This window comes from Lethenteron reissneri, chromosome 54, assembly GCF_015708825.2.
Source record: "Lethenteron reissneri isolate LAM-NWPU_2019-01 chromosome 54, ASM1570882v1, whole genome shotgun sequence".
Taxonomy (NCBI): Eukaryota; Metazoa; Chordata; class Hyperoartia; order Petromyzontiformes; family Petromyzontidae; genus Lethenteron; species Lethenteron reissneri.
This window is the reverse complement of record NC_083832.1, coordinates 8,117,228-8,145,209: the sequence shown is the minus strand read 5'-3', so window position 1 is coordinate 8,145,209 and position 27,982 is coordinate 8,117,228. Positions and strand designations below refer to the sequence as shown.

The following is a 27,982-nucleotide window of genomic DNA, read 5'->3' as shown; positions in this document are numbered from 1 at the left end:
TTCAAAGACAGTGATTTGAACTCGGGTCCATCTTTTTTAAACACACTGTAAATTTTGATTTAAAGCTTTCGTGACTGCAGGGATTCATCTTCTTGGTTCTTTCGGTAAAGTCACGTAGAAGGGAAATAAGAAAATAATAAAAATATAAAACAATAAAAATTCTCACGACGTTTCGACTGCAACACAAGCAATCATCATCAGCTGATGATGATTGCTGATGATTGCTTGTGAGAATTGTTTTATATTATATTTATTTCCCTTCTACGTAACTTTACCGAAAGAACCAAGAATATGAAACCTTGTATATTGTGAGAGGAAATGGCAACACTCCAAAAGCAATATTGTGTAATTTATTATACTTTATGATACAAAAATGAGTCAGAGGACAAATGAATAAGCCAATACTTTTGCTAATGTATGCAAATAGACAAAGTATAAAAGGTGAAACAAGTGTAAAACAAGCCACGTATAATACGTAATATGTACTAGCACCACTTAGACATTTCAAGTATTTGTCAACTACCCACCGAGAATATTCAGTCCATCCATATGATTACATCAACAACAATCTTGTCAAACATGACGCATCGACATTTATTCGCAGGAAATTCTGAAAGATAACCACGTTTTTTTCTGATATGCTTATTATGGCATAACAATAGTAATAATACAATATTAAACATTATTTTAATAGCTCAATATATGATTTGTCAAAAAGTCAGCACAAAACGTTATGCATTAACATACTTAAGGCTGACAAACATGCAGATATGAATGTCACTTTGAAGAACATTTTTCTTCAAACTGCTTTTTGGTACTGAATTTGAAACACGAGATCATACGAACAATTTATATTTATAATAATCTGAAGTATTGAAGTTGCCTGTAATGTATGCATGTCCACAGCAAGTAATGGCATAGCATTTTGCTATTGGCTACATGCAGAGGGCTTATATAATGCAAGAGTTACACCCAGGTGCTTAATTTGAGCCAGACCAATCCAGAGCACTGCTAATATGCCCTTCTCTTATCTGCATGTTTTCTATATATATAAATCTGCTTATAGGATTATAGGCATATAGAAGAATTATCAAGGCCAGGCATACTTTTGTACTCTCGTTGTAGTGCTGATAATCCCTATTCCAAGTCAGCCTAGTCACGTTGCTGAAACCATCGAGAAATTACGTCTTGGTTACACCACTTCCGTTTTTGAAATATAATTTAATGCAACCAAAGAAAATAAAGTATCTGAGGAAGTGTTTTCAAAATGCCATGTGCGTTGTAGAATGTTGCAAATTCTATATAAAGTAGATGAACAGTAGAACTATAGTGACCAAAATACAGTTCTGCATTTGCAATGTGACTAGTGCGTTGATCAAAGGTGTATGAAAGGCAATGAAATAGGAATTCAAATTCCAAAGTTTTTACTTTTTAGCTGCCGTGCACGGACAGACACTTTCAAAAATAACCCCTGCGATTGGATCATGTCACTGCAAACATTCCTGTCTTTCGAAGGAGATTCCAATGTATGCTATCGGTGTCATGTCATGAGACAAAGTATCCATCCATTGTGGGATTTTTGCAGAGCAGTGCAACAATTATTGGTAGACCAAAGCCAGGAGGAGACATCTCAGGAGACATCTCAGGACTAGTGCTCAAACGTGGCCTCTTTGAGACAACAGGTAAATCAATTTAGCTGTGACGGTCCCACCTGAAAACAGAGACTTGTGTTGCCTCCGAAACGTCGTGATTTAATAGATTTATTTTCATTTATTATTATTTTATTATTTTTTACTTACGTGACTTTACCGAAAAAACCTAAGAGTATGACTCCTTGCAGTCACGAAAGCTTCCAATCTAGAATTAGGGGGTGGGGGGGGGGCTGAACTTTCCAGCTCGCCGTGCTACAGAAAAACAATTCTCATCACACGGCAAGTAAAGTTGGTGTATTTCTCAAAAGTTAAAATACTCTTCCAAAAATAAGCAAAACGTTCAAAGCAATCATTTGTTTTGTTGTCGTTGTAGTTACGAGTGACTAGGCTCAGACCATCACTTTAGAGAACCTGCTATTATCATGGGCAGCTAACTTCTATTCAAACGCAATTTCGCGGCGAATCAAACCACCTAACCGCTGTCCTACATTCTATTTTTAAAATGTGCCACTTAAATTTCGCGAGATACAGGTTTCTCTCACTCGACGCGGGTTCGACTTGTGCGATCTCGCGCTCCGAACCTACTTCTACGCAACATTTCCGCTCCGTGCGGTTTGCATTCACTCGACATTGCGGCGATGTGGTGGGAACGTGGGACAGCGTTGTGTGTCTACTTTGTGCGCTCCTCAGCAGGCAGCTGCCTCCTTACGTGCCGTTTCTGCTTTGCTGCATCTTAGCGCATGAAGCGAAACCTCTTATTTTGGGTTGTGTAGCATCACGGCTGTTGATCGATATGCAGACTAATAAAGCGGCGGGGGGGGGGGGGGAGCCTCGGTCCAGCCTGCTGCAAAAAAATAATCAAAATCATGCGACAATAATGAAATAACCCTCGAAATAAAACCTACCGTTAAAAACATACAGCGACTAAAATTATTTGAAATAATTTCTTTTTAAATACATTTACTCGACCGTAAAAGAAAATACATGTATATAGAAGGAAAAAAAAACCGACTGTGCTATAATGAATGTACTGTGCGTATCGCAACTCCGACAAGACACAAGCAGTCAACGCGCACAATGAGAGAAGGCGAGGCAACATCCAAGCACTGTAACAGAAGGCGAGATAATCCGAAGGAAGGCAAAGCAATGAAGGGCCGAAAGCAAGAAAACAAGAGGTCGCGGGCATTACAGGGAGCTCAACAGTATACACACAGTGGCAATACCGTCTGGGCCACAGCAACTGTGGACCTGCATTGCCTGCAAGCCTGGTGCCCTGGGAGCATCGTTACGTGCACCAAATGAGTTCGTCATTTGTCTGGCATTGGTCCGGCTAAATGTATGTACGCATACATGCTGAACTTCTTTCACGCAGTACAGAGCCGACCTAATCTGAGGTGCGGAAATGCCAAAAAATCTGGCAAGTCGTGGTATTACTGTGTACATTTATATGCATGCGCGCACACACACACTCATTGTAATCGTATTTGCATACTGATAGTCACAATAAATTCCATAATGCATCATTGTAAATTATCAGTCATTGATTATTACAGACGCATTTTATTTTTCCCCGTCATGTACGCGTCTTGCCATAACATACTCGGTTATGTTTCGTCACAACAAAAGTATTGTATTGTGCACATACGGTACAGCACACGCAAACACACATGCACACATATGCACGGCAATAATTAGTCTCTCATAAGACACAAAACAATTACCGAAATTAATTTAGCCACGTGTAAGTGCTTTAAGTACAACAGGGGCACGATTGATGTGGATATTAACGAGGGCTTAAACGACTACACACATAAAACATACCACAATATCGGTTTTACATGAGGCATGCTTTTGCACTAGCACCAATAAATATGCAAGGGATCACATTAATGTGTGTTTTTTCTTGTGAGTTACGATTTCACAGTAGGGCTATTATTTAATTTTATTGTTCCATCGTTTAAATTGATAATGACAGGTCTGGTTTACGCCAAGTGGCATTGGAAAGGCTTTCATTTAAAACTACACTATGATTGAGATTTTAGACGAACCAGAAATATTTATATTAAAACTCTGCATCTTCACCTTTAGCAATTGCTTTCCTCAAGGGCTGCAAGATTTAATACAATGTTACGGTTTTTTTTTTCTTCTCAACACCAATAGTTAACAGGTAAAACACTAACAAACTTGCCGTAGAGGCACTGTTACAGAATCAAGAATATTTGAATGCATAGCTGAAATACAAAGCAACAGACTACAATATATATATGTATTCGAATTTGCACAATAATTTCTAATATAGGTATATATTTAAGTATATCTATAGAGTACTTTCATTCCATTCAAGTTCCATCAAGTTTATTCCAAGCAATGAAGGTGCCAACTACTATGCTGAGCTAACAGAATGCCAGTGTCCCACAGCATATGGAGAGGTGAGCTACATTGAGCTCTTGCCATTATTTTCGATGATAGTACAGTTTTAATTTTTGTTTATTTCTCAGTCCTTTTCAGGGATTGTGTTTTCCTAATAACGGTTGGCCATACAGCACATTCCACGCAGATCCTTCTCACCCTCGACCATGAAGTGAGTGAGAAAATGTGTTTAGCTCCCGTCATATTGAACAGATTATGCATCGGTGTGTGGAGTGTGACTGCGTTTGTTCACAACTCGGCAGTCCCAACATGAAGGCCGATTCAATCTCGCCCTTGTGTGAACCCCACAAACCACCACACCGATCCAAGACCCCCTTACAGCCTGAAGGATGCAATTCGCATGATGGGAACCTCACAATTCAATCTGTGGTCTAGATTTCACAAAAACCGTGCCAAGATTGCGCTTTACAAGCTCGGTGTGACGCTGTCGCTTGTACGGCGACGTACGCTAAGGGGAGCGTGCGGTTCAACTCGCACGCAAATTGATGCAGATATAATAAATTAAACTCCAAAAACCGAATGTTAAGCGAGTGTCCGTAACAAACTGGGCAGCAAAGATTTTACAGAACCATGTGCATTTGGCAGGGTTCATTATCTTTCTGATAATCACACCGACATTGTGGAGTGCACACCTATGGCTTAATCATATCCCAGATACAAATAGTTAATTGGGCAAGTGTCAATGTGCTCTCACTTGCCAGGCCGAATATGTGCTGCACTCGATTAGATCATGAGAACATGTTCAAATTATATGCGGCAAGCAAGCCCTCCCCACATTTAAATGCCAGTGCCATGGCCGAAAAAAAACGTCTCGCATAGCAGCTGGCACAGCCAATAGCACAGAAGCGCACACCACGATACAGCCACCGATGTAGTATGTACAAACACAAGGCACCACAAACGTATTCTTGCCACGCATTGGAAAGGGACAACCGCAATAGAGAAAAACAACTGTTTACGGACAGCAATATATAAAGTTAACCGTCTGAAATCCCTGTACTGTATTGTAAAAACGCCATTGTCTTTTACACAGCCAAATTGAATAGAAGCTTTGTACTTACTGAGCAATGCAGATTATTTGCAGTGCCAGTGTGTGCTGTAGAGCTACTACTATTCACTTGTTATACTAAAATGACACGTATGTTATTAAAGTAAAAAAGGTTCAGCTCCATTGTTTATGTATAAATAAACACGTACATTTTTTTTGAGGCCAAAACATTAGCACCAACAGATTTTACATTTGTTTCTATTTTGAAAGCACTTATTGCTCTAAATTAACTACTAACTTTTTGTTTGACAGTCTCTAATGTCAGATAAGTTTTGGCGCATCAGCACCCAATGTTTGTGCTGAGGTTTATCACAGTGAAATGTGGCATATACAAGTTCATTGGTGAATTGACCTTAAATTTCTGTACACTGAAAAGTCGGCGTGATACAGCCTATGGAAAAAAAAAAACACTGCTGGTATAAGATATGCTTACGCAGCATTTTATAAGGTTTTAGAAGTTGGGAAAAAATATGGTTGACCAAGGCACACATTTACCTCGGCTATAAAAACTGATTCTCAGTGTAGTTCCGGTGCAAATGCATACAGCGATAAAAACACGGCACTATTTTTGGGCCTGCCAAAAAGAAGCCAAATTGAAATTTCGCCACTCTCCGAGCACTTTAAAGAGACTTCACAGCACGCAAATCAATCTGCGACGGATTCCTACGCTCGCCACCCCCCTCCCCCTAACACCGCCACCTCCACCGCCGCTTCAGTGCGAGTCTCCGCTCAGCGACTCGTCCCTCTGCGGCGAGGTCGGGTGCGAGGGCTCATCTCTCTCCGTGTTGCTGTCGGAGCTGGAGCCGCCCCTCTCCGAACCGCCCCGGGCCGCCCCGCCCGCCGACGGACCCTTGGGGCCCGTCGCCACCGCGCCGGCACCTGCCGTGGGCTTCTTCTCCTTGAAGTCGGTGATGATGACGGTGACGTTGCCCACGGTGACCGCGAGCTGCTGCCCACTGCTCCTGTCGATGTTCTTCAGCTTGGGCCTGCCCCGAGATAGGTGCGAGCAAAAAAGAAATCAACAACGGCACCGTGAGCGCGACGACGCAAGGACCGCTTGGGTCCAGGCGGGACTGCAGTGGGACTTTGCCCGCCGGATAGTTGGAAGACTGCAGAGTTTAAATACCAACTTGGCCCTTCCGTCACGCTTTGGCTCGTTAAGTCTGTGGAGTAAAACTCGTCTTATCCGCTACCCTATTATCCACTCTTTCCTATTACACGTGGGGCTTGGACAGATGCGCGATACTTCCTACGATTGGTGTTAATCCGCAGACAGCAGACCCAGAAGATGCCACCAGGAAGTACGTTGTTATCCACCATTCACAATTATTTTGCGGGTAAGATAAGATGCGTAGCGCATGCACTGGATTATCCATGTTTATCCATAAATGTTGTGGTAGATAGGATTTATTTTTACCGATAATTGTGGATAGAATTATTCACCAAGAGAACCAACTCCCCGCCCTCATCATTATGGATAAAAAAAATTCTACCGTGGCACATGTCCATCACGTGTGCCTCTCCATAATAGTCACTACATGATCTGTATCAATAAACCTCCTTGTTACAATATTCGTGACCTGTTTGGTTATTACATCTTCAACCATTTTGGTAGTTCACAATCTTTCTTTCCTCATTCTTTTCTCAGTGGTTGTATTTGGATTATCAGCCAACACCGGTTACAACCCAAAGTCGAGGTGCACCGATTGTTCTCTTGTAGCCCCGCCCACCCCCCCAACACGTCCCATTCCCTGGCTACCACATTCAGATAAGCCCCTCTCCCCCACCCCCTTAACTTGTATTTAAGGGCTTGTCTCTTGGAATTTTGCCTCACTTGATACAGTAAATGTATCTGTGACGGTCCCACCTGATGACGGATACTTGTGTTGCCTCCGAAACGTCGTGATTTATTATTTTATTTCTATTATTTTTATTATTACTTCTATTATTTTCATTATTTATTTTTACCTACGTGACTTTACCGAAAAAACCTAAGAGTATGGTTTTACAGAGTTCTACTGTATTCCATTTTATTCAGCATATTCATCCTGCTATTATTTACCGCCTTATTGAATGCATTCTTTAAGCTTTCAGATACCTAGTCCTACTAGCTTTCTACATGAACCACCCACTTTTAGTGCACATCACAAGGTTAGCGATCTCAATTTTGAAAGTGACATCCATTTCATCATTCTGCTTCTCTAAGGAGTTCAATCTGTTGCTGATAATGAGTTGAAATTCCCCTACCTCCTGAAAACTAGATGTTTGACGTTGTCCTAGTCTCGCCTTTAATTAGCTCTGTTCATTCTTTGCCAATGTTAAAATGTAACGTGCATCGCACCGGCCTGCGATCGTTTGCCGTGTTGAATTTGCTAAGGTGAGAGACGTCCCTGACAACGTGGTGTGATTTTTCGTGAAAATTAAGTCACTTTAATTTATAAATGTCGCGATGCAGCCGCCTCCATACAGGCGCTTGTTATCTTCACAGCCCTAGTGATTGGGAATTCCAGTTCACATTTTTTCCCTCATTTTTAAACTAAACTATTTTTTACTCTTGGGTCTTTCGGTAAAGTCACGTAGATAGGTTCAAAGAAAATAACAAAAAAAAATTACCTATCTATGTGACTTTACGGAAAGACTCAAGAATATGAATTCCTGCAGTCACGAAAGCTTTAAGTCAAGAATTAAACTATTTTTATTTTTACCAGGTAAGGCCCACTGATCTATATAGCTCGTTTCCAGAAGCGACCTGGCCACAAGTGATAGTTCAACCAAGTGGCTTATCATGTGAACATTCATAGCAGCCAAATACTCTGAACACGTGTTGATTCTAAATGTGGAGGGAAAAGTCGAGGGAAAAACTGGAGGACCTGGATAAAAATTCCACACGACCACAAGGAAAACATGCACACTCCATATACACAGGCATCAGGGTCAGGACCGAACCCACAATCTCCTCCATACCAGGCGAGGGAGAAAACATTTCACCACCGCGGCACTACCAAATTCACCAATAATCATCTCACCCCCTAAATATTTTAACTGGCGTTGCAATGAATTTACCAATTGTATCATATCGTAGTTGATTTAGCTATTCATAGAATCTTCATGGCCTGTTGCAGGAAGAAAAAAATGTAATCATCTTAAACTTACAGATAGTTTCAGGACCTTAATAGTTATCCAGGCAACGCTTCCCTGAAGTACAACTCTTCCTCTCTTTAGGAAATGCATCACAGGACCATGTGGGATGATGATGTGGGGAGACATTCATCCAGCAGTGGATATACACAGCTCATGATGATAAGTCGCTTCAGATTAAGCAAAGAGAGAGTCGGTCATCAGTCTGAAATCATCAGTCTGAAATTTAAACATCCACTTAATTACAAGGATGACCCATTTGCATTCTTACACGTGTGCAAATACACCCACAAGCAAGTGATACGACACGTATAACATGTGTGGTTTTGTAGATATACCTTATAAACACTCCCCTCTCCAAACTCCATTAGCTGAGTTTCAAAACAATTCTCTACCTCTAGGCAAGCCCCCAGGTTTGTCTGTTCTGCTTGAGCTATACATTGAGGACACCCACATCGGTGCCTTACTTAACCCATTGCGACAGAGGGTGAAATTGTACACCGATGATGGTACACCGATGATTGTGATCGTATTATTATTACCACGACTACTACGCAAGTTTACCCGGGGAAAACCTCACCGAGTGCCATTATTCTTTTTCAGAAGGGTCGTTCCATGTTTTGACAGAAGTTCGGGGGGAGGGGGTACGATGTATATTCCAACTGAGTAAATTGTAAGTTGTTTTTTTGGTTATCTCTCTTCCATTTGACAAATCTGGACGACACCAGCATTGTCCAACGACACCAATGTCCACCGCTAACGGCGCGCATTACCACGAGCTGGGAATCGAACCGCAAACCTCTGGAAACGCGCAATCGCTCGGATGGTGTCAACATGGATCTTTCTGTAGCGGCAATTCCTCATTTGTCGGTTGACAAAAAAAAAAAGGCTCAGCGTACTCTCATCCGTCGTCACGGACAAAACAAATCACAATTTTTAGTTGGCTGTCAAAAAAATCAAGATCGGTTGTCAAAATGGAGAGCCCATCCCTTAACGATAAGATTGTGCAATTTTTCGACTTGATTTGGCACCAACCACTGAAGACGAGTACTGCCAAAAGCTCGGTTGTGCAAGGGAACAGTGACTTAGATCAATGGAAATACATGGTACATTTGTGCAAATCTAGCTTGACATCATCTGACAATCAACTGAAGACATCGCATCAATTGTAATTACAAGATAACAATCTTCATCCATTGTTAACTTTTAAAAAATGTGATTACTTTGCACTATCAGTTGCATATATCTACCTTAATAGAATAGCAGTGTAAACAGTATTTACAAGTGGTGCCACAGTACACGTATTAATGTCAATACGACCTAAGTTAAATATACACTGAGGGGTGTTTCATCAGAATTGCCAAATGCCCTGCAGAAATAACAACGTGTAATAAAACTAGAAAATGATAGATTGGTCTGTCGCCAAAGCATATGGGTGTGCTGCTACTCTTCCTATTACACGAGGGCTTGGACAGGTGCACGGTGTTAATCCGCAGACAGCAGACCCAGAAGATGCCACCAGGAAGTGCGTTGTTATCCACCATTCACAATTATTTCGTGGGTAAGATAAGATGTGTAGCGCATGCACTGGATTCTCCACGTTTACCCACAAATGTTGTGGTAGATAGGATTAATTTTTGTTCTAGATTTGAAGCTTTCGTGACTGCAAGGATTCATACTCTCAGGTTTTTTCGGTAAAGTCACGTAGGTAAAAAATAATAATAAAAATAATAGAAATAATAATAGAAATAACATGAAAAAAATGATATTTTAATTCCTATTATTTTTATTAATTTTAGTTACCGATAATTGTGGATAGAATGATTCACCAAGAGAAGCAACTCACCCCGCCCTCATCATTATGGATAAAAAAAACGTGATACCGTGGCACATTGAACCGTGGCATCAATGCCAAGCAGTAAGTACAATGAATGTGAGAGAACACGTGTTTGCAGTGGTGGCTGCAGCCATGCATAGTCGGGTAGGAACATGCCATCCTGACGTTTTCGTTGCCAGAATGCAAATGTACACAAACTTTTTTTTGCACAATGAGCCCCGGCAGTGTTACCCTCAGTTCCCTTTTTAAGCACTTAAAACCACAGTGATGACAACGTGCTGTTCACACAGAGGGCTCACTTCTTCTTTAGTCTGAGGATGACCTGCAACCTGCCGAGCTGAACAATGAGGGGGGGGCACCACTTCCTTAGGCGAAAGATAAACATTAGCATGTGAGACAAGCGATCTTAACTTGTGAATGTATTTCAACGTTAAAACGCCTCCGCCGCCCATGGATAAACATTTACATTGTCATGTTGTCATGTCATCAGCTATCAACAAGTTTACAACACAGTAGTGTTGTGATGTACATGCCAGTACTTTGTTTAGTACGCACGCGACCAACTACATAATAATGTTGTTAGATTTTTAGTTGGTTTCAAATAAGTTGTTTTAAATCGGCCATTTACTTGATTAAAGATTGTTTTGAATACTGATAAGATTGATGAAAAAAAATGTATATATAATCTTCTACATTTTGTTTCATACTACCTGTTAACAGTCAGATAAATGCATTTTGTATAAAAGTGAATATTAGAAGGCAAAATAGCTACAAGTGGCAGATGTCATCTAGTCAAAACTTTATCTCTCCAATGGCTTTCCGGGTTAAATCGCGAGTCATTCTGCAATGATGTCCGATGTTTCGCTCCACATCCTGGAAGCTTCTTCAGGCACTATAAAAGAAAGAAGCATTCTAAAGAAGCTCCCACAGCACGTGGAGTGAAAACATCAGACATCAACCTGAACATGAGCTATATTGAACAAATGCAAAAGCCTTGGTTATAATCCGGACACTACAACGAAACCAACGCATTGATGCGAGTATAGGAATCCATCGCTATACATAAGTGATGCGTTCCAGGGAAATGATACTCAACTCGAAATTACTTGAAGCTAACTATAATTTCCCATGTAAATAATATTATAATAATGGGTCGACTCCCTAGCTGACATTTCTGGTAAAGAAAATGCGTGACTAAGTGTCATCAAGTGCGCAAAAATGCATATTAGTATAAGTTTGCATACATTTTAACTCATGATAGATACAAACAATTTGATACAAATACTTACCACAGATGGTCCAGAAGCGACTGATTTGATCTACAATTGTGACACTTTAAAAGCCTTTCCATATTTTCGACAATCCCACAACTGTTCGACGAGTCATTTTGGCGGCAGTTAAAGGTGCCACATTTCTAGCACATTCTAGAACGTTTCCTGCGTTAACTCAAATAGATCTCACCGAGGTCGTGGGTAGACCAAGCTTTGTAGCAATATAGAAAATACACTAAAACGTCGAATTTAACCTCGAGATTAATACTTTTTCTTTGAAATTTTCCTTGCCAGAGGCGCTATCATCATCTACTGTGGCGCTTTTGAACTCATCTCGTACTGTCCTTTATGCAGGAAAAGCTCTGTTATCCGGCATTCATGAGGATGGAGGATGACGGTAAATCAAATATGCCGGTTATCGGAGAGTTATACTCATGGTTCACCACATTTTTCAAGTAACATTCAACTTTTCAAGACAGAAACTAAGCTTACATTTTAACTATAATATGAGAATTACAGGGGTACTTAGCAGTCAGTTGCAGAGCATTCTAAGTTGATTGTAGAGAAGCAGTGGGGCAATTTAGAGTACAGTATACAATGGTACAGTACTGTATGTACAGACTGTCGCTAGCGCTACCACTCGGCAGCATCCTGAAGCTTCCATAAAAAACAACAGATCTGTGAGAACCGCATGGCAAGATGCCGGATGGCTATGGGAATTGTTTCCGGATACGTGAAGGACGATTAGTATTGCCATCTATGACAGACGCCGGTTAATGGAGCATTCCGGATGGTAAAGTGCTGTACTTTTACTCTACTTTATTTAAACAATCACGTGATGCTACACAGTATGGCTACATAACACGTGTACAATGAACGCACGAAATGGCGGGGGCTGGCAGATGGAGGCACGTGATCGAGTGATTTTCCACGGTACGAACTTCGCACGGACAGTACTGTATTACATCGCAAAGTAGACCGTTTTCACGGCGTGAAAAAAAAAATGCGCAAAAACTTTTGCGCAATTTTTAAAAGCAATGCATATGTGAAACATTACACTTGCAAGGAAATACGTTCCCCCAATTAGTCAGCAAACGTATACGCGGAACAACGCACGTGGAAACCTATAGCGGGGGGGGGAATTGCTGGAAACGGTGGGAGGACTGGCTGTCATAAGGGGATCACTTCTCAATGGAGACACCAGTCCTCAGCGTGACCAGTTGGGAAACATCAACAGGCATCAACCGTAATAATACCTTGTTTTTTTGTTCAGATTCCTCTTGCTTGTGCTGGAAGACGCCTCTCTGTCTTTGTCCAGCTTCTCTTTCTCACCGCGCTCCCTCTTCTCCTTCTTGGTGGGAACACTGAACTTCTGAGCCACCTGCTGGGCGACGAGCTGTGAATTAAGTCGGGGCTTCCTGCGGCCACAGCAGGCAGGCACAACGCAACATGGAACAACATTAGTTTGTCGGTTCTGAGTTGTGAGGGGGTACAGATGGCAACAAGTCAACACATTTGTTGTCAATAACACTGCCCCCTAAAATATATAAATGGGTAACGTTTCGGGCAACAGCCCTTCTTTAGAGATCAATCTCTACAAGTGAAAAAGGGTTCTATGTTACGAAGAACGGCCATTATTGACTGATATTTGAGTTTTTACAATACAAACGTGATCTGTAGGGCTTCCAAATGTGACTGCATCTCAAAATGCTGTACAAAATTGGAGGTAGGATACCACAGGACAAACAGGAATATTATCATATGGTACGGTGCTGTGTAAGATACTTAAATCGAAGAGTCATAATAAGAGCAAAAGATGCCTTAGGTTTTGACTTGAACAGGTTTACAAAAGTTGCCAGAGTGGACAACTGGGGAAGGGATTTCTAGACAGCACAGCTCACAGCCGAGAAGATGCCACCACCCACCCACACAGCAGAGGTTCACTGGGGGTTATTGACTAAAGGCTTTGGTGCCTGGCACAGCGAGCACACGAGGGGAAGCAGGGAAAGATGTCATGGGAGTAGTTGGCAGAGGCAAGTCCAGGGGAAGATCTTGAAGGGGGTAAAGGCAGTCCTTTAACTGATACTGGTAGGAACCTCCTGGTTCCACCAGCCCACAGGAGATTATTGTGTCCGTCCGTCGTACATCCAAAAATGAGAGGGGTGGGGCTGGGTGGAGAGGGGAGGGTGGGGAGGGGCTGGGTGGGGAGGGTGGGGAGGGGCTGGGTGGGGAGGGTGGGGCTGGGTGGGGGGTGGGAGGGGTGGGGCTGGGTGGGGAGGGGCTGGTCACCCCGTGGTGCCCTTATAAAACTAAACGTTTAACCTACTCACGCCGGCTTGTGCCCGCCCGTCAGTCGGGCATATTTGCGGAATACACCACGCCGCCGTTGACCCTGGCCATTGACCGAGCAACCCAACGTTCCTACCAGCTCCCTCCGCAGGAATGTGTTAAAGAATTTCGTAAGCAGCCAGTGGAGGGATCTGTGGAGTGGGGGTGATGTGGTTATGATTACGGATGCAAGGTGGGAAGTCTGGGCTGCTGCAATTTGATTCATTTGGAGATAGTTTTGCAGGTTCCGAAACAAACTTTGTACAAGCAGACTTCAGTTTCAACATCCGTCTGGACAACTTATCCAAGGCAAGAGGACTCTCAAACCTTGGTTAAGTTGGGAGGGAAGTAGATGTGGCTGAACAAGGCGAAAGCAGTTGGGAACTTCCCTGGTTTGTGTTTTCGTGTAACTAGATTTGTGTGCTCTTGAACAAACAATATGACCAGCTTGCAATGTAAATTTAGATATCATTATAAGCCATGACAAATCTTCTGCTGGATGAAGGCCTCTCCCCAAGCTGTTACACCACCACCTGTTAAGAGCTTGCGATGCAAAACTCCGTCCAACACCTGGCCACAAACTATTTCATCGCTATATCTACTCGCTAGACATCCTCTTGGACGTGTTCCATGCCATGGTTGCTACCACTGTTCTTATTATTGACCATCGTTTCTCTTCTCGTGATTATTTATTTTATTTTACTGCTTTTAACATTTCCAGATAATAAGCCACTTTTTGATGGGCTTTCATTTGTGGCCAGGTCGCTTCTGAAAAATACAGTCATACCTCGGTATACGACCGCTTTAGAATACGTCGAATTTGGTACGCGTCGTGTTTTGACGAGAAAAACACATCTTGGGATACGACGCCTTGCTTGGGATACGACGCGCTTGCTCGAACTTGTATGGGTCGGGATGAGTCACCGCGTACCCGCGTCTACCCCGTTCACAACTCCTCCCCTTCCTCACCACCATCCTCGTAGGCTATCAACTCCTCTCAGCAAAGTAAAGTGACGTAAAAACATTTTATTTATTTATCCATTTATTTTCATTTATGTATGCATTTTAGTAATTAGTGTCTAAATTATTTAATACAACCCCATTAATGTATAATATGCCATATAAAATATTATTTCTTATACTTTGGAACGGATTATTTCCTTGCCCTTTATTTCTTATGGGAAAAATTCATTTGGTATCCGTCAGTTTCGGTATAAGTCCTACCTTCTGGAACTAATTAATGACGTATACAGAGGTACCATTGTAGTTGTATTGTATTTGTATATTTGTAAGTGATTTTATTACATTTTCTATACTTTGCACTCCTATCGTGTTTTGTATTGTTTGTTGTTGTACCGTTCTGACCTTTCCTGACTGGACACTTGTGAAAAAGAGCTTTATAGTTCATCTGATTTCTCCAGGATAAATATTCAGATTCTGACATCTCCTGCCTCCTGAGTCCACTTTTCAACATACTTCAGATGATGTAATTCATATGCATGTATTCTCTAATCTATTTATTATTTTTTTTCTGTCAATAAATACAATCACGCTTCTATGCACATTTCTCTCTTTTGTTCTACATCTTTCGTGAATGACCGTGTTTCTGAACCATATGTCATAGCAGGTAGCACACATTGACCTCAAACATTGGAAAGCGACATGAATGTTCTTAGCATGCTGAGAATCCATGAATTATTGAATACCCGAAACTGATCAGTCATTTACTTTGGTTATTGAAATCAATGCTTGCCATCTGTTGCCCGATCCGTAATGCCCACTTTTAAGCAGATGGCATACCTTGACTGACCATGACGATGATGATGATGAATTAACTGGCTCGGTTCGTAGTGTGCTAATGCCTAGACTACTCAGAAGAAGGAATATACAGACAGTCCTCGACTTACAAACGGGTTATGTTCCCGAGACCCGTTTCGTAAGTCGATGTGTTCGTATCTCGCAACTCAATATTTAAATGAAAGTACGGTCAGTGTTATAAAATGTGTTATGGTTCAACAAACGCATTGTTAAATAAGAAAGATTGTACATTTGTATATAATACTGTAATATATACTGTAGTGTAAATAAAACATAAAATATAGTACCATGAAAATAAATAAATCGATTATATTTTCACTTACCTTGAGCCCTGATGCTGCCTTGCTTGTCGCAAGGGCGCAGGATGCTGGGACTATTTACATCTCGCCGAGGATCAATCCGCAGAACAAAATAGTCCCGCGGTTCGGTTCGTAAGTACGGAGGTTACAAATAACAACATCTTACGGCGGTTCGTTCGCAAGTGCGGATGTTCGCAAGTCAGGACATTTGTATCTCGTGGAGTGCCGGTACTTGCACAACATATTGCAGTACACCGTCGACACAAGGCAGCTCCACGCGAGAAAATTCACCAGCTCACACAGGAGGAGGGGGTTGGAAGCAGAAGGCAAAAGTTATCAATTTCTCACCGTGTGGACGTGCCTTTCCGCACGTCGCAGATGCTGCACTTGAACGCCTCCGCCCTGTTCCTGAACGTGCACACGCTGCAGTCCCAGTATGCCTCCTCAAACAGAGCCTTCGCCTGTCTCTTCGGCCTGTGGGGAATTGTAAAAAAAAAAGAAAATGTTGGGTCGGCCGTGGAGAAGGGGGAAGGCGGGAGAAAAACGGAGGAAGAAAAAAAAACGTGGAGCAAATGGGAGGATTGGGCAAGAAGGATGGGCACAAGACGAGACGGTGCAATTGCAAGCGAGGGAAATTCACCGGACATGACCCCCAGGTCCACCCTTGTAAAACAGGCAATGTTGTTTCATGTATCTTAATGGGTCTGTTTCACCGTCTGGTTAAAGAAGGGATAGCGGAGAGAGCAAATGGCTGTGCATTTAACAGGACACGAAAAAACGCACGTCTATACGGTGGTATGCGTGCAGTGCATGTACCTGTGTATGATATTCACATGATGCATATTTAATGCATCGTGTGAATAGAATTTCAGGACAGTATAGTACACATATGTTGACACAGATATGTACACACAGTGCACAAATCACGTACATACAGGGTACACACAGATTTGCATTTAGAAAAGACAAATACTATACCTATGCATAATAATTACATGTAAAAATGAAAATCATTACACGTATAGGTATTACTTAAGGCGACACACAGATGATTCACATATTCGCATAACGAGAGAAATACATACATATAACACACGTATACATACACTTAAGATATTTGTATTCTTTATACATAACAGATTCAGTACAAATTCACAACGGTATGTGTCGTGTAACCGAGAGGAAAGAAAGTTCACAATGTTGTCGTGAAAATGGCCTTATTTGGGAAATACTGTGGTTTAGTCTTTTTTAAGCCAACAGATGCATACATGACATGTAACATACACAAAGGCAAATCACTATGCACATGTACAAGGCCTGTGTATACACTCCTCACTGCATACAAATGCATATATAGACAAAATAAATAACAACGAATGTCAAAACCAGTCCAGTTTGCTTGTACTGAACCAATGCTGCACATATACAGAGACGTCACAATGCATGCATATGCAATGTGTGCGCCCTAACGCACAAATGAATACACACGTGAATATACATCGATACACATATGTGCATATTGTGTATACTCGAATGCATAAGCGAAGGAATGGCTGTCACTACCACACCTCACTTTAAATTATTTACCGTAAATTTACAAATTGTTAACTCTTTAGAGCATTTCTCTCCCACCACCTCCAACAGTGCTCCAGCCAAAAACAGCCATCTACCATCAGCCAAACTCACACCTCATGCCATACTTTTCTCACCTCACTTCAATCTTAGGCCTCCCCCCTCTACTCACTGGTGATGTTGACATCCAAGCTGACGATTCATCAATTGTCCTTCCCCCGCACCTCTGATTAGCACGGATGGCTACGTACGGTGTGACAAGAGTTCTACACGCAAACACACAAGTCACTCTTGAACTCCATGGATCCCTCCCTTCTAATTTCATCTCCCACTCAACAATCTCGCGACCTCGTGATCTTCAACACCACGTCCACCAGTAGGTCGAGTGTCCATCGGGGTGAGGAGACTGGGTAGGAGCGACTGATGGATGCCAAGAATAACTGGAATCTGGTTGAATGTATAGTCAGTTCTAATCACCAGTAATATCACGTGACTGGACCACCACCACCACCACAAGCTACTAATTTTCCCTCCTGAGGCCACCTCCTTCCGAGTTTCCAATCTCCTTCCACGTCAGTCAAATGGTAAAAAAAATAGTTAAAGTTGCAAATGTGTAATGCGCACAGATTCCGTAGATTCAGAGGCGCAGAAAACCACAGGCAAGCGGGAAGGCAGTCAGAACCAAAGCTCGGTGGGGCCCTCTGTTACCCAATAGCTAGAATGAGCTAACTATTTACATGCCGATTAAAAAACATGGTCATTAGAAAACATTCTTATAGTTGTCATCGTGCCCAATGGTGTTTAGTGCTGTCTCAAACTCACATTATCCACTCTTATCTCTGTCCCCTGTATGTATGAGCTATATAGAAGGGCCATTGCCCATAAACGTCGCCTATTAAACAATATTTCTTCATCTTTTACGGCACTTATTGAATCATGTGTTGAGTTTTGTTCTGGCTAAATGTGTTTGATGAACCCAACTCCGTTGATGTAGGAGGAAACCAAAGCAACCAGAGAAAACCACACGCGTAATGAGGTGGTCAACACTCCTCCCGCACACGGATGGGAAGTCCACATTTGCTGTCCTTCCATTATCCTGGCAAGCCAGAGTATGGGTCACCGCAATGCCCATGGAAAGGGTGTTTCGCAACACGTGTGCGATCCACCATGCCTTGCCACCACAGTGCTGGGTTACAGGTGGAATGCACCAACTTTCAACTACTGCCACACATCCATCGTATTAACTTCCCTGCTCTGCGAATCTGACTTGTCCATCCCTTGCATCATAGTAGGCTCAAAGTGGACTTCCTTAAGAGCATATTCATGCCACTTCGTCTGCCACTGTGACCTCTCTTCCCCTGCTCTAGAATCTGACCCTTTCTAGAGCCACATTACCTTGTTCTTTCTGGCACACAACTGCTCTCAGTGAGCAAAAACAAACATTAACCCTATTGGTCGTGGACTTGTAATCCACTGGCAGATATGGAAGACTCGCATCGATCTCTTGAGTATCAACTCAATCCAGGGACCAAAATGAGACCTATACTCTGAAATAATGATCACACCACTGGCATTCACGCCAGGACTGCCACGTGTGAACAACTTACGATTTTTTTTAAAGGCAGGTGGAAAATTGGGAATGGTATAATGGTGACTCTGCTCCTCCCAATTGACCTGGATGAGACTGGAACGCGAGATGGCCACACAATATAACTACAAGAGCCTGAGTTCACATCTTTACTTCGTACACGGGTGTAGTTTTACGACCACATGCAACAGGATTTCCAATTCAAAAAATGCATCTGGCCTTATGACAACACACATTGCTTTCATTTAAATACCCAGGCTCCAGAGGCTGTACGCAGCAACCTGTATAAAAATAAGCAATTATAATCATGACTTTATATTAAAAACACATACACATAGAGGTCCCCCGTGTAGCCTACACAGGCTGTTGGGGCAAGTGCTGTTAGCGAGCACCTATGAGGGCTGGCACGGCACACGATGGGGTGGGTGGCCAGCACCACGCCCGGCCGCCTTTGTCTCCCCAGTGGCGATGTTGACTCCACACCATCACCAGGTACTCACTTTAGACTGAGTCGACCTATATACATAATCACACACACATTCAAGTACACACACACATGTACACACTCACTCATATATACAATCACTTCAATTACACACACACATGTACACACTCACACATATATACACATCACACGCATTTAATCACACTCACGCACATATACACAATCACACACATACATACACACAATCGCACAACAAAGACAAAAACAAAGATCCCCCGTATAGCCTTAACAGACTGTAGGGGCAAGTGCTGTTAGCGAGCACCTATGAAGGCCGGCACGGCACACGAGGGGGTGGGTGGCTAGCACCACGCCCGGCCGCCTTTGTCTCCCCAGTAGCGATGTTTACACACCGCACCAGGTACTCATTTTAGGCTGAGTCGACCTAGGGGAGGCCCAGGACTGGTTCAGAAACAACCGCACACACACATATACACAATCGCACACATACATACACAATCACAGACACATACACAATCACACACACATACACAATCGTACACAATCAATTACACACATATACACAATCACACACAATCAATCACACACACACAATCGCACTCACACACAATCAATGACACAATCACACACAATCAATTACACGCACATACACACAATCACACACATACACACATACACACAATCACACACATTCACACAATCACACACATACACACATACACACAATCACACACATTCACACAATAACATACACAATCACACACACAATCACACTCACACACAATTACTCGCACACAATTACACACACACACAATCACACACAATCACACTCACACACACACACACAATCACACTCACACGTACACACAATTACTCACACACACACACACACAATCACACTCACACAATTACTCACACACACACAATCACACTAACACAATTACTCACACACACAATCACACTAACACAATTACTCACACACACAATCACACTAACACAATTACTCACACACACAATCACACTAACACAATTACTCACACACACAAAACACAATCACACGCACAATCACACACAAACACACACACATACACACAATCACACACACATACACACAATCACACACACATACATACAATCACACACACAATCACACACACATACATACAATCACACACACAATCACACACACTCACACACATAATCACACACACAATCACACACACACAATCACACTCACATAATCACACACACAATCACACAAACACACACTCACACCGATCTACACAATCACAACCACTCACACAGCAGCAGCCGCCGCCGCCATTCGCCACGATGTGGCGATCACGTCACCACGGCGCGCGCGTGCCAGGCTAGGTGCACTTTTAAGGCCACGTGAAGTGCTACACAACACGCACACACCGACACAAATAGACAGAGGCAAAGCTCCCCCGTGTAGTCGACGCAGGCTGATGGGGGCAAGTGCTGCGAGCGAGTAAGCACCGACTACAGCCGACACATGAGGGGGTGGTAGGGGGTAGGGTTTGCTGTATCCATCACCACGCCCGACCGCCTTTGTCTCCCCAGCCGGAACGCGCACACGATGGCGTTACCTTGTGGGGCTTCTTTTGTCGCCCATCGCGATGTGGCTGTCGGCCACGCAGAGAAAGAAGAGAGGCGGGTGGTGATGGTGATGATGGTGGTGGTGGTTGTTACCGACACGCGGGTCGATACAAACGCGAAGAAGAAGGCGAAACGAAGCAATCACATCGAGCTAAACAACAACAACAAGGAAATAGTCGACTGAAACAAACTAAACAAAAATGTAGCAATAAACAACGAGGCTAAAAGAAATGGGAGACGCTGAACAGCGGCTTCGTCTCACACCGCCAGAGACGAACAGCTGAGCAGCTGCCCCCCCCTTCATCCCTCCCTCCTCCCCCTCGGCCACGTGACGCGAGCTCAGCCAATGGGGCGGCCGCCCGAAAAAGGGGGTGACATCATGGGTTTGTGGGGAATTCGCCCCACGTGTGTGTCGGGGTGACACGGGGAATCCACGTGGTGTGTGTGTGTGTGTACGTGCTGTGTGTGTGTGTACGTGCTGCGGTGTTGTCTCGGCCCAGAGACACCCACGTGCTCTGTGTGTGTACGTGCTGTGTGTGTGTGTCATCAAGAGACACCCACGTGCTCTGTGTGTGTGTACGTGCTGCGGTGTTGTCTCGGCCCAGAGACACCCACGTGCTCTGTGTGTGTGTGTACGTGCTGCGGTGTTGTCTCGGCCCAGAGACACCCACGTGCTGTGTGTGTGTACGTGCTGCGGTGTTGTCTCGGCCCAGAGACACCCACGTGCTGTGTGTGTGTACGTGTTGCGGTGTTGTCTCGGCCCAGAGACACCCACGTGCTCTGTGTGTGTACGTGCTGCGGTGTTGTCTCGGCCCAGAGACACCCACGTGCTGTGTGTGTGTACGTGCTGCGGTGTTGTCTCGGCCCAGAGACACCCACGTGCTGTGTGTGTGTACGTGTTGCGGTGTTGTCTCGGCCCAGAGACACCCACGTGCTCTGTGTGTGTACGTGCTGCGGTGTTGTCTCGGCCCAGAGACACCCGCGTGCTCTGTGTGTCTACGTGCTGTGGTGTTGTCTCGACCCAGAGACACCCACGTGCTGTGTGTGTGTCTACGTGCTGCGGTGTTGTCTTGGCCCAGAGACACCCACGTGGTGTGTGTCTACGTGCTGCGGTGTTGTCTCAGCCCAGAGACACCCACGTGCTCTGTGTGTGTGTACATGCTGCGGTGTTGTCTCAGCCCAGAGACACCCACGTGCTCTGTGTGTCTACGTGCTGCGGTGTTGTCTCAGCCCATAGACACCCACGTGCTCTGTGTGTGTACGTGCTGCGGTGTTGTCTCGGCCTAGAGACACCCACGTGGACTGTGTCATCCAGAGACACCCACGTGCTCTGTGTGTGTACGTGCTGCGGTGTTGTCTCAGCCCATAGACACCCACGTGCTCTGTGTGTGTACGTGCTGCGGTGTTGTCTCGGCCCAGAGACACCCACGTGCTCTGTGTGTGTGTACGTGCTGCGGTGTTGTCTCGGCCCAGAGACACCCACGTGCTCTGTGTGTGTACGTGCTGCGGTTTTGTCTCGGCCCAGAGACACCCACGTGCTCTGTGTGTGTACGTGCTGCGGTGTTGTCTCGGCCCAGAGACACCCGCGTGCTCTGTGTGTCTACGTGCTGTGGTGTTGTCTCGGCCCAGAGACATCCACGTGCTGTGTGTGTGTCTACGTGCTGCGGTGTTGTCTTGCCCCAGAGACACCCACGTGGTGTGTGTCTACGTGCTGCGGTGTTGTCTCAGCCCAGAGACACCCACGTGCTCTGTGTGTGTGTACATGCTGCGGTGTTGTCTCAGCCCAGAGACACCCACGTGCTCTGTGTGTCTACGTGCTGCGGTGTTGTCTCAGCCCATAGACACCCACGTGCTCTGTGTGTGTACGTGCTGCGGTGTTGTTTCGGCCTAGAGACACCCACGTGGACTGTGTCATCCAGAGACACCCACGTGCTCTGTGTGTGTACGTGCTGCGGTGTTGTCTCAGCCCATAGACACCCACGTGCTCTGTGTGTGTACGTGCTGCGGTGTTGTCTCGGCCCAGAGACACCCACGTGCTCTGTGTGTGTGTACGTGCTGCGGTGTTGTCTCGGCCCAGAGACACCCACGTGCTCTGTGTGTGTACGTGCTGCGGTTTTGTCTCGGCCCAGAGACACCCACGTGCTCTGTGTGTGTACGTGCTGCGGTGTTGTCTCAGCCCAGAGACACCCACGTGCTCTGTGTGTGTGTACTTGCTGCGGTGTTGTCTCGGCCCAGAGACATCCACGTGCTCTGTGTGTACGTGCTGCGGTGTTGTCTCGGCCCAGAGACATCCACGTGGACTGTGTCATCCAGAGACATCCACGTGGTGTGTGTGGAAAGCTGTCTCGTACACAGATATCCACGTGCTGTGTAGTGCGGTATATCTCATCCAGAGACATCTACGTGCGATGTGTGTGTGTGCGTGTGGAGGTCTGTCTCATCCACTCACTCAGAGTGGATGGGTGGAGGAGGCTCGTGAAGGACGCTAATGGGCAGTTGGAAGCAGTCGCTCTCCGACATCAGCGGAGGGCAGAGGAGCCGATGCTCACAACATCGGGCGGATAAAACACAGGGAATTGGCACAGTAGAGGGCACAGATGGAGCATCGGGCAGTCATCTCAGGCAGTCAACCGATGGCACCTGGGTCTTTCCCGTGACCTGCCAGCGAGTCTTCTACGCTTCACGTGGCCTCAAAGTGCACGTAGCCTGGCACAAGCGCCGTGGTGACGTCACCGCCACTGAGTGGTGAACAGTGGTTGTTGTCTGTGTGTGTATGGGGAAGTCTCATCCAGATTAAATTGCGTGCTGTGTGTTTGGGGAAGTGTTTCTCACCCATAGAAATTCGCCGATGTTTTTGTGTGTGTGTGGTGTAGAGGTCTGTCTGACCCAGAAAAGTTGGAACGTTTCGGTGTTGTGAATTGTAGCGGTCTGCCAGAGTGATCGGAAAATGTTGTTACGCACTTTAGTCTTAGAATTTATTAACAGGGCTGGATAATGGTTGGGGGTGGGGGGGTCACACTGGCATTTGCGGAGTGGGTCTAATTTTATTGTGTGATTATGATTTTAGTTTAGTTGCTTTACATATCTCGGCACACATTGCAACGTTGTGATTCGCTGTCATCCAGTTCGTTGAATTTTGAAATAACTATGAGAATTAGTTGTCTACTTATTATTTTAATGTTTAAATATTTAATACTATTTTGCTTGTTGATGTCTGGTTTGCATTATTATCGAGAGGGCTTTGGCTTAGAAACTGCTAAAATAATATAAATTATAAATAATGACGCCAATTATGTAGTTAGGAACGACTCAATGAGTCACATGACGTAGTGGTTACCCACTGCCTAGAGTGACATGACGTAGTGGTGGTACTCACTGCCTAGAGTCACATGACGTAGTGGTGGTACCCACTGCCTTGAGTCACATGACGTAGTGGTGGTACCCACTGCCTTGAGTCACATGACGTTGTGGTGGTTACCCAATGCCTAAAGTCACGTGACGTAGTGGTGGTACCCACTGCCTTGAGTCACATGACGTAGTGGTGGTTACCCAATGCCTAAAGTCACATGACGTAGTGGTGGTACCCACTGCCTAGAGTCACATGACGTAGTGGTGGTACCCACTGCCTTGAGTCACATGACGTAGTGGTGGTACCCACTGTCTTGAGTGACATGACGTAGAGGTGGTACCCACTGCCTTGAGTCACATGACGTAGAGGTGGGTACCCACTGCCTTGAGTCACATGACGTAGTGGTGGTACCCACTGCCTTGAGTCACATGACGTAGTGGTGGTACCCACTGTCTTGAGTCACATGACGTAGTGGTGGTTACCCAATGCCTAAAATCACATGACGTAGTGGTGGTTACCCACTGCCTAAAGTCACATGACGTAGTGGTGGTACCCACTGCCTAGAGTCACATGACGTAGTGGTGGTTACCCAATGCCTAAAATCACATGACGTAGTGGTGGTTACCCAATGCCTAAAGTCACATGACGTAGTGGTGGTACCCACTGCCTAGAGTCACATGACGTAGTGGTGGTTACCCACTGCCTAGAGTCACATGACGTAGTGGTGGTACTCACTGCCTTGAGTCACATGACCTAGTGGTGGTACCCACTGCCTTGAGTCACATGGCGTAGTGGTGGTACCCACTGCCTTGAGTCACATGACGTAGTGGTGGTACCCACTGCCTAGAGTCACATGACGTAGTGGTGGTATCCACTGCCTAGAGTCACATGACGTAGTGGTGGTACCCACTGCCTAGAGTCACATGACGTAGTGGTGGTACTCACTGCCTTGAGTCACATGACGTAGTGGTGGTACCCACTGCCTTGAGTCACATGACGTAGTGGTGGTACTCACTGCCTTGAGTCACATGACGTAGTGGTGGGTACCCACTGCCTTGAGTCACATGACGTAGTGGTGGTACCCACTGCCTAGAGTCACATGACGTAGTGGTGGTACTCACTGCCTTGAGTCACATGACGTAGTGGTGGTACCCACTGCCTTGAGTCACATGACGTAGTGGTGGTACCCACTGCCTTGAGTCACATGACGTAGTGGTGGTACCCACTGCCTTGAGTCACATGACGTATTGGTGGTACCCACTGCCTTGAGTCACATGACGTAGTGGTGGTATCCACTGCCTAGAGTCACATGACGTAGTGGTGGTATCCACTGCAGAGTCACATGACGTAGTGGTGGTAACCACTGCAGAGTCACATGACGTAGTGGTGGTATCCACTGCCTTGAGTCACATGACGTAGTGGTGGTACTCACTGCCTTGAGTCACATGACGTAGTGGTGGTATCCACTGCCTTGAGTCACATGACGTAGTGGTGGTACCCACTGCCTTGAGTCACATGACGTAGTGGTGGTACCCACTGCCTTGAGTCACATGACGTAGTGGTGGTACCCACTGCCTTGAGTCACATGACGTAGTGGTGGTATCCACTGCCTTGAGTCACATGACGTAGTGGTGGTACCCACTGCCTTGAGTCACATGACGTAGTGGTGGTACCCACTGCCTTGAGTCACATGACGTAGTGGTGGTACCCACTGCCTTGAGTCAACATGACGTAGTGGTGGTACCCTGCCTTGAGTCACATGGCGTAGTGGTGGTACCCACTGCCTTGAGTCACATGACGTAGTGGTGGTACCCACTGCCTTGAGTCACATGGCGTAGTGGTGGTACCCACTGCCTTGAGTCACATGACGTAGTGGTGGTACCCACTGCCTTGAGTCACATGACGTAGTGGTGGTACCCACTGCCTTGAGTCACATGGCGTAGTGGTGGTACCCACTGCCTTGAGTCACATGGCGTAGTGGTGGTACCCACTGCCTTGAGTCACATGACGTAGTGGTGGTACCCACTGTCTTGAGTCACATGACGTAGTGGTGGTACCCACTGCCTTGAGTGACATGACGTAGTGGTGGTACCCACTGTCTTGAGTCACATGACGTAGTGGTGGTACCCACTGCCTTGAGTCACATGACGTAGTGGTGGTACCCACTGCCTTGAGTCACATGACGTAGTGGTGGTACCCACTGCCTAGAGTCACATGACGTAGTGGTGGTACCCACTGCCTTGAGTCACATGACGTAGTGGTGGTACCCACTACAGTGAGTCACATGGCGTAGTGGTGGTACCCACTGTCTTGAGTCACATGACGTAGTGGTGGTACCCACTGCCTTGAGTCACATGACGTAGTGGTGGTACCCACTGCCTTGAGTCACATGACGTAGTGGTGGTACCCACTGCCTTGAGTCACATGACGTAGTGGTGGTACCCACTGCCTTGAGTCACATGACGTAGTGGTGGTACCCACTGCCTTGAGTCACATGACGTAGTGGTGGTACCCACTGCCTTGAGTCACATGGCGTAGTGGTGGTACCCACTGCCTTGAGTCACATGACGTAGTGGTGGTACCCACTGCCTTGAGTCACATGACGTAGTGGTGGTACCCACTGTCTTGAGTCACATGACGTAGTGGTGGTACCCACTGCCTTGAGTGACATGACGTAGTGGTGGTACCCACTGCATATCGGTGTAAAACGACAACGTATATATGTAAAAGGTAAAATACATTGTATACATGTTGATATTTCACATTAAATTCCCAGCAAAATTAGAACACGTCTTTTTTCCTTACATTTATATTATCTATGCTACCAATATGTGTGTATGCTTACAGTACTATATAAAAAATATATAGTTGGGAGTGGTAATGTGGCGCTGAGCACGCTGCGCTACGAACGTGGCAACCCAAGTTCGATTCCCACTCACGAACAACATCGCCACTAGGGAGACAAAGGCGGCCGGGCGTGTTGCTGGCCACCCACCCCCTCGTGTGCCGTGCCGGCCTTCATAGGTGCTTCTCGTTAACAGCACTTGCCCTAACAGTCTGTTACGGCTATACGGAGGATCTTTGTTCTATAACTAATTATTCAAATTCTCCCCGTTCCACGTGCCCTTTTGCAAATTGTGCGGTACGGGAATTATATTATTGGCTCTGAGCCAACGCTGGAAATTCCGTGCTCCTCGTGGCAAAGATTCAGTCCACCCACAGGACAAACTTCCGAGTCGAACTCATTTCAGCGACGCTGCTGCTCCGAATGTTACCGATGTATGCCGCGTGCGTGCTGGGTGCATGCTCCACATGCACACGCGTGAGGCCTCAATTCTGTGCTCATGTCACGCGTGGCAAACACAAGAGGAAACTTAGAAAGAAAAAAAACGGAGAGATTATTCGAATGAAAAGTCAGGCTGCGCGAAGCCCAATTCAACGGCAGCAGAGATGATGGGGGTGAGTGTCGGGGGGGGGGGGTGTGCTGAGAAGGGATACTCAGAGGGCGAAGAGAGAAAATCACGCAAATTATCCGAATAGAGGCTGATTTTGTTGTCGCGAATGAGTCT

At 45.2% G+C, this 27,982-nt stretch overlaps 1 protein-coding gene across 1 annotated transcript; it reads right to left on the bottom strand.

The window, feature by feature from the left end:
• Positions 1-306: 306 nt before the first annotated feature.
• On the bottom strand, positions 307-21,358 carry LOC133356396 (YY1-associated factor 2-like). Its single transcript, XM_061573903.1, has 4 exons — positions 21,055-21,358; positions 16,170-16,295; positions 12,633-12,794; positions 307-6,116 (listed from the first exon to the last, which is right to left on the bottom strand). Exons 1-4 carry the CDS (start codon positions 21,078-21,080, stop codon positions 5,843-5,845), a joined length of 588 nt encoding a protein of 195 aa, XP_061429887.1. The 5' UTR covers positions 21,081-21,358; the 3' UTR covers positions 307-5,842.
• Positions 21,359-27,982: the final 6,624 nt, after the last annotated feature.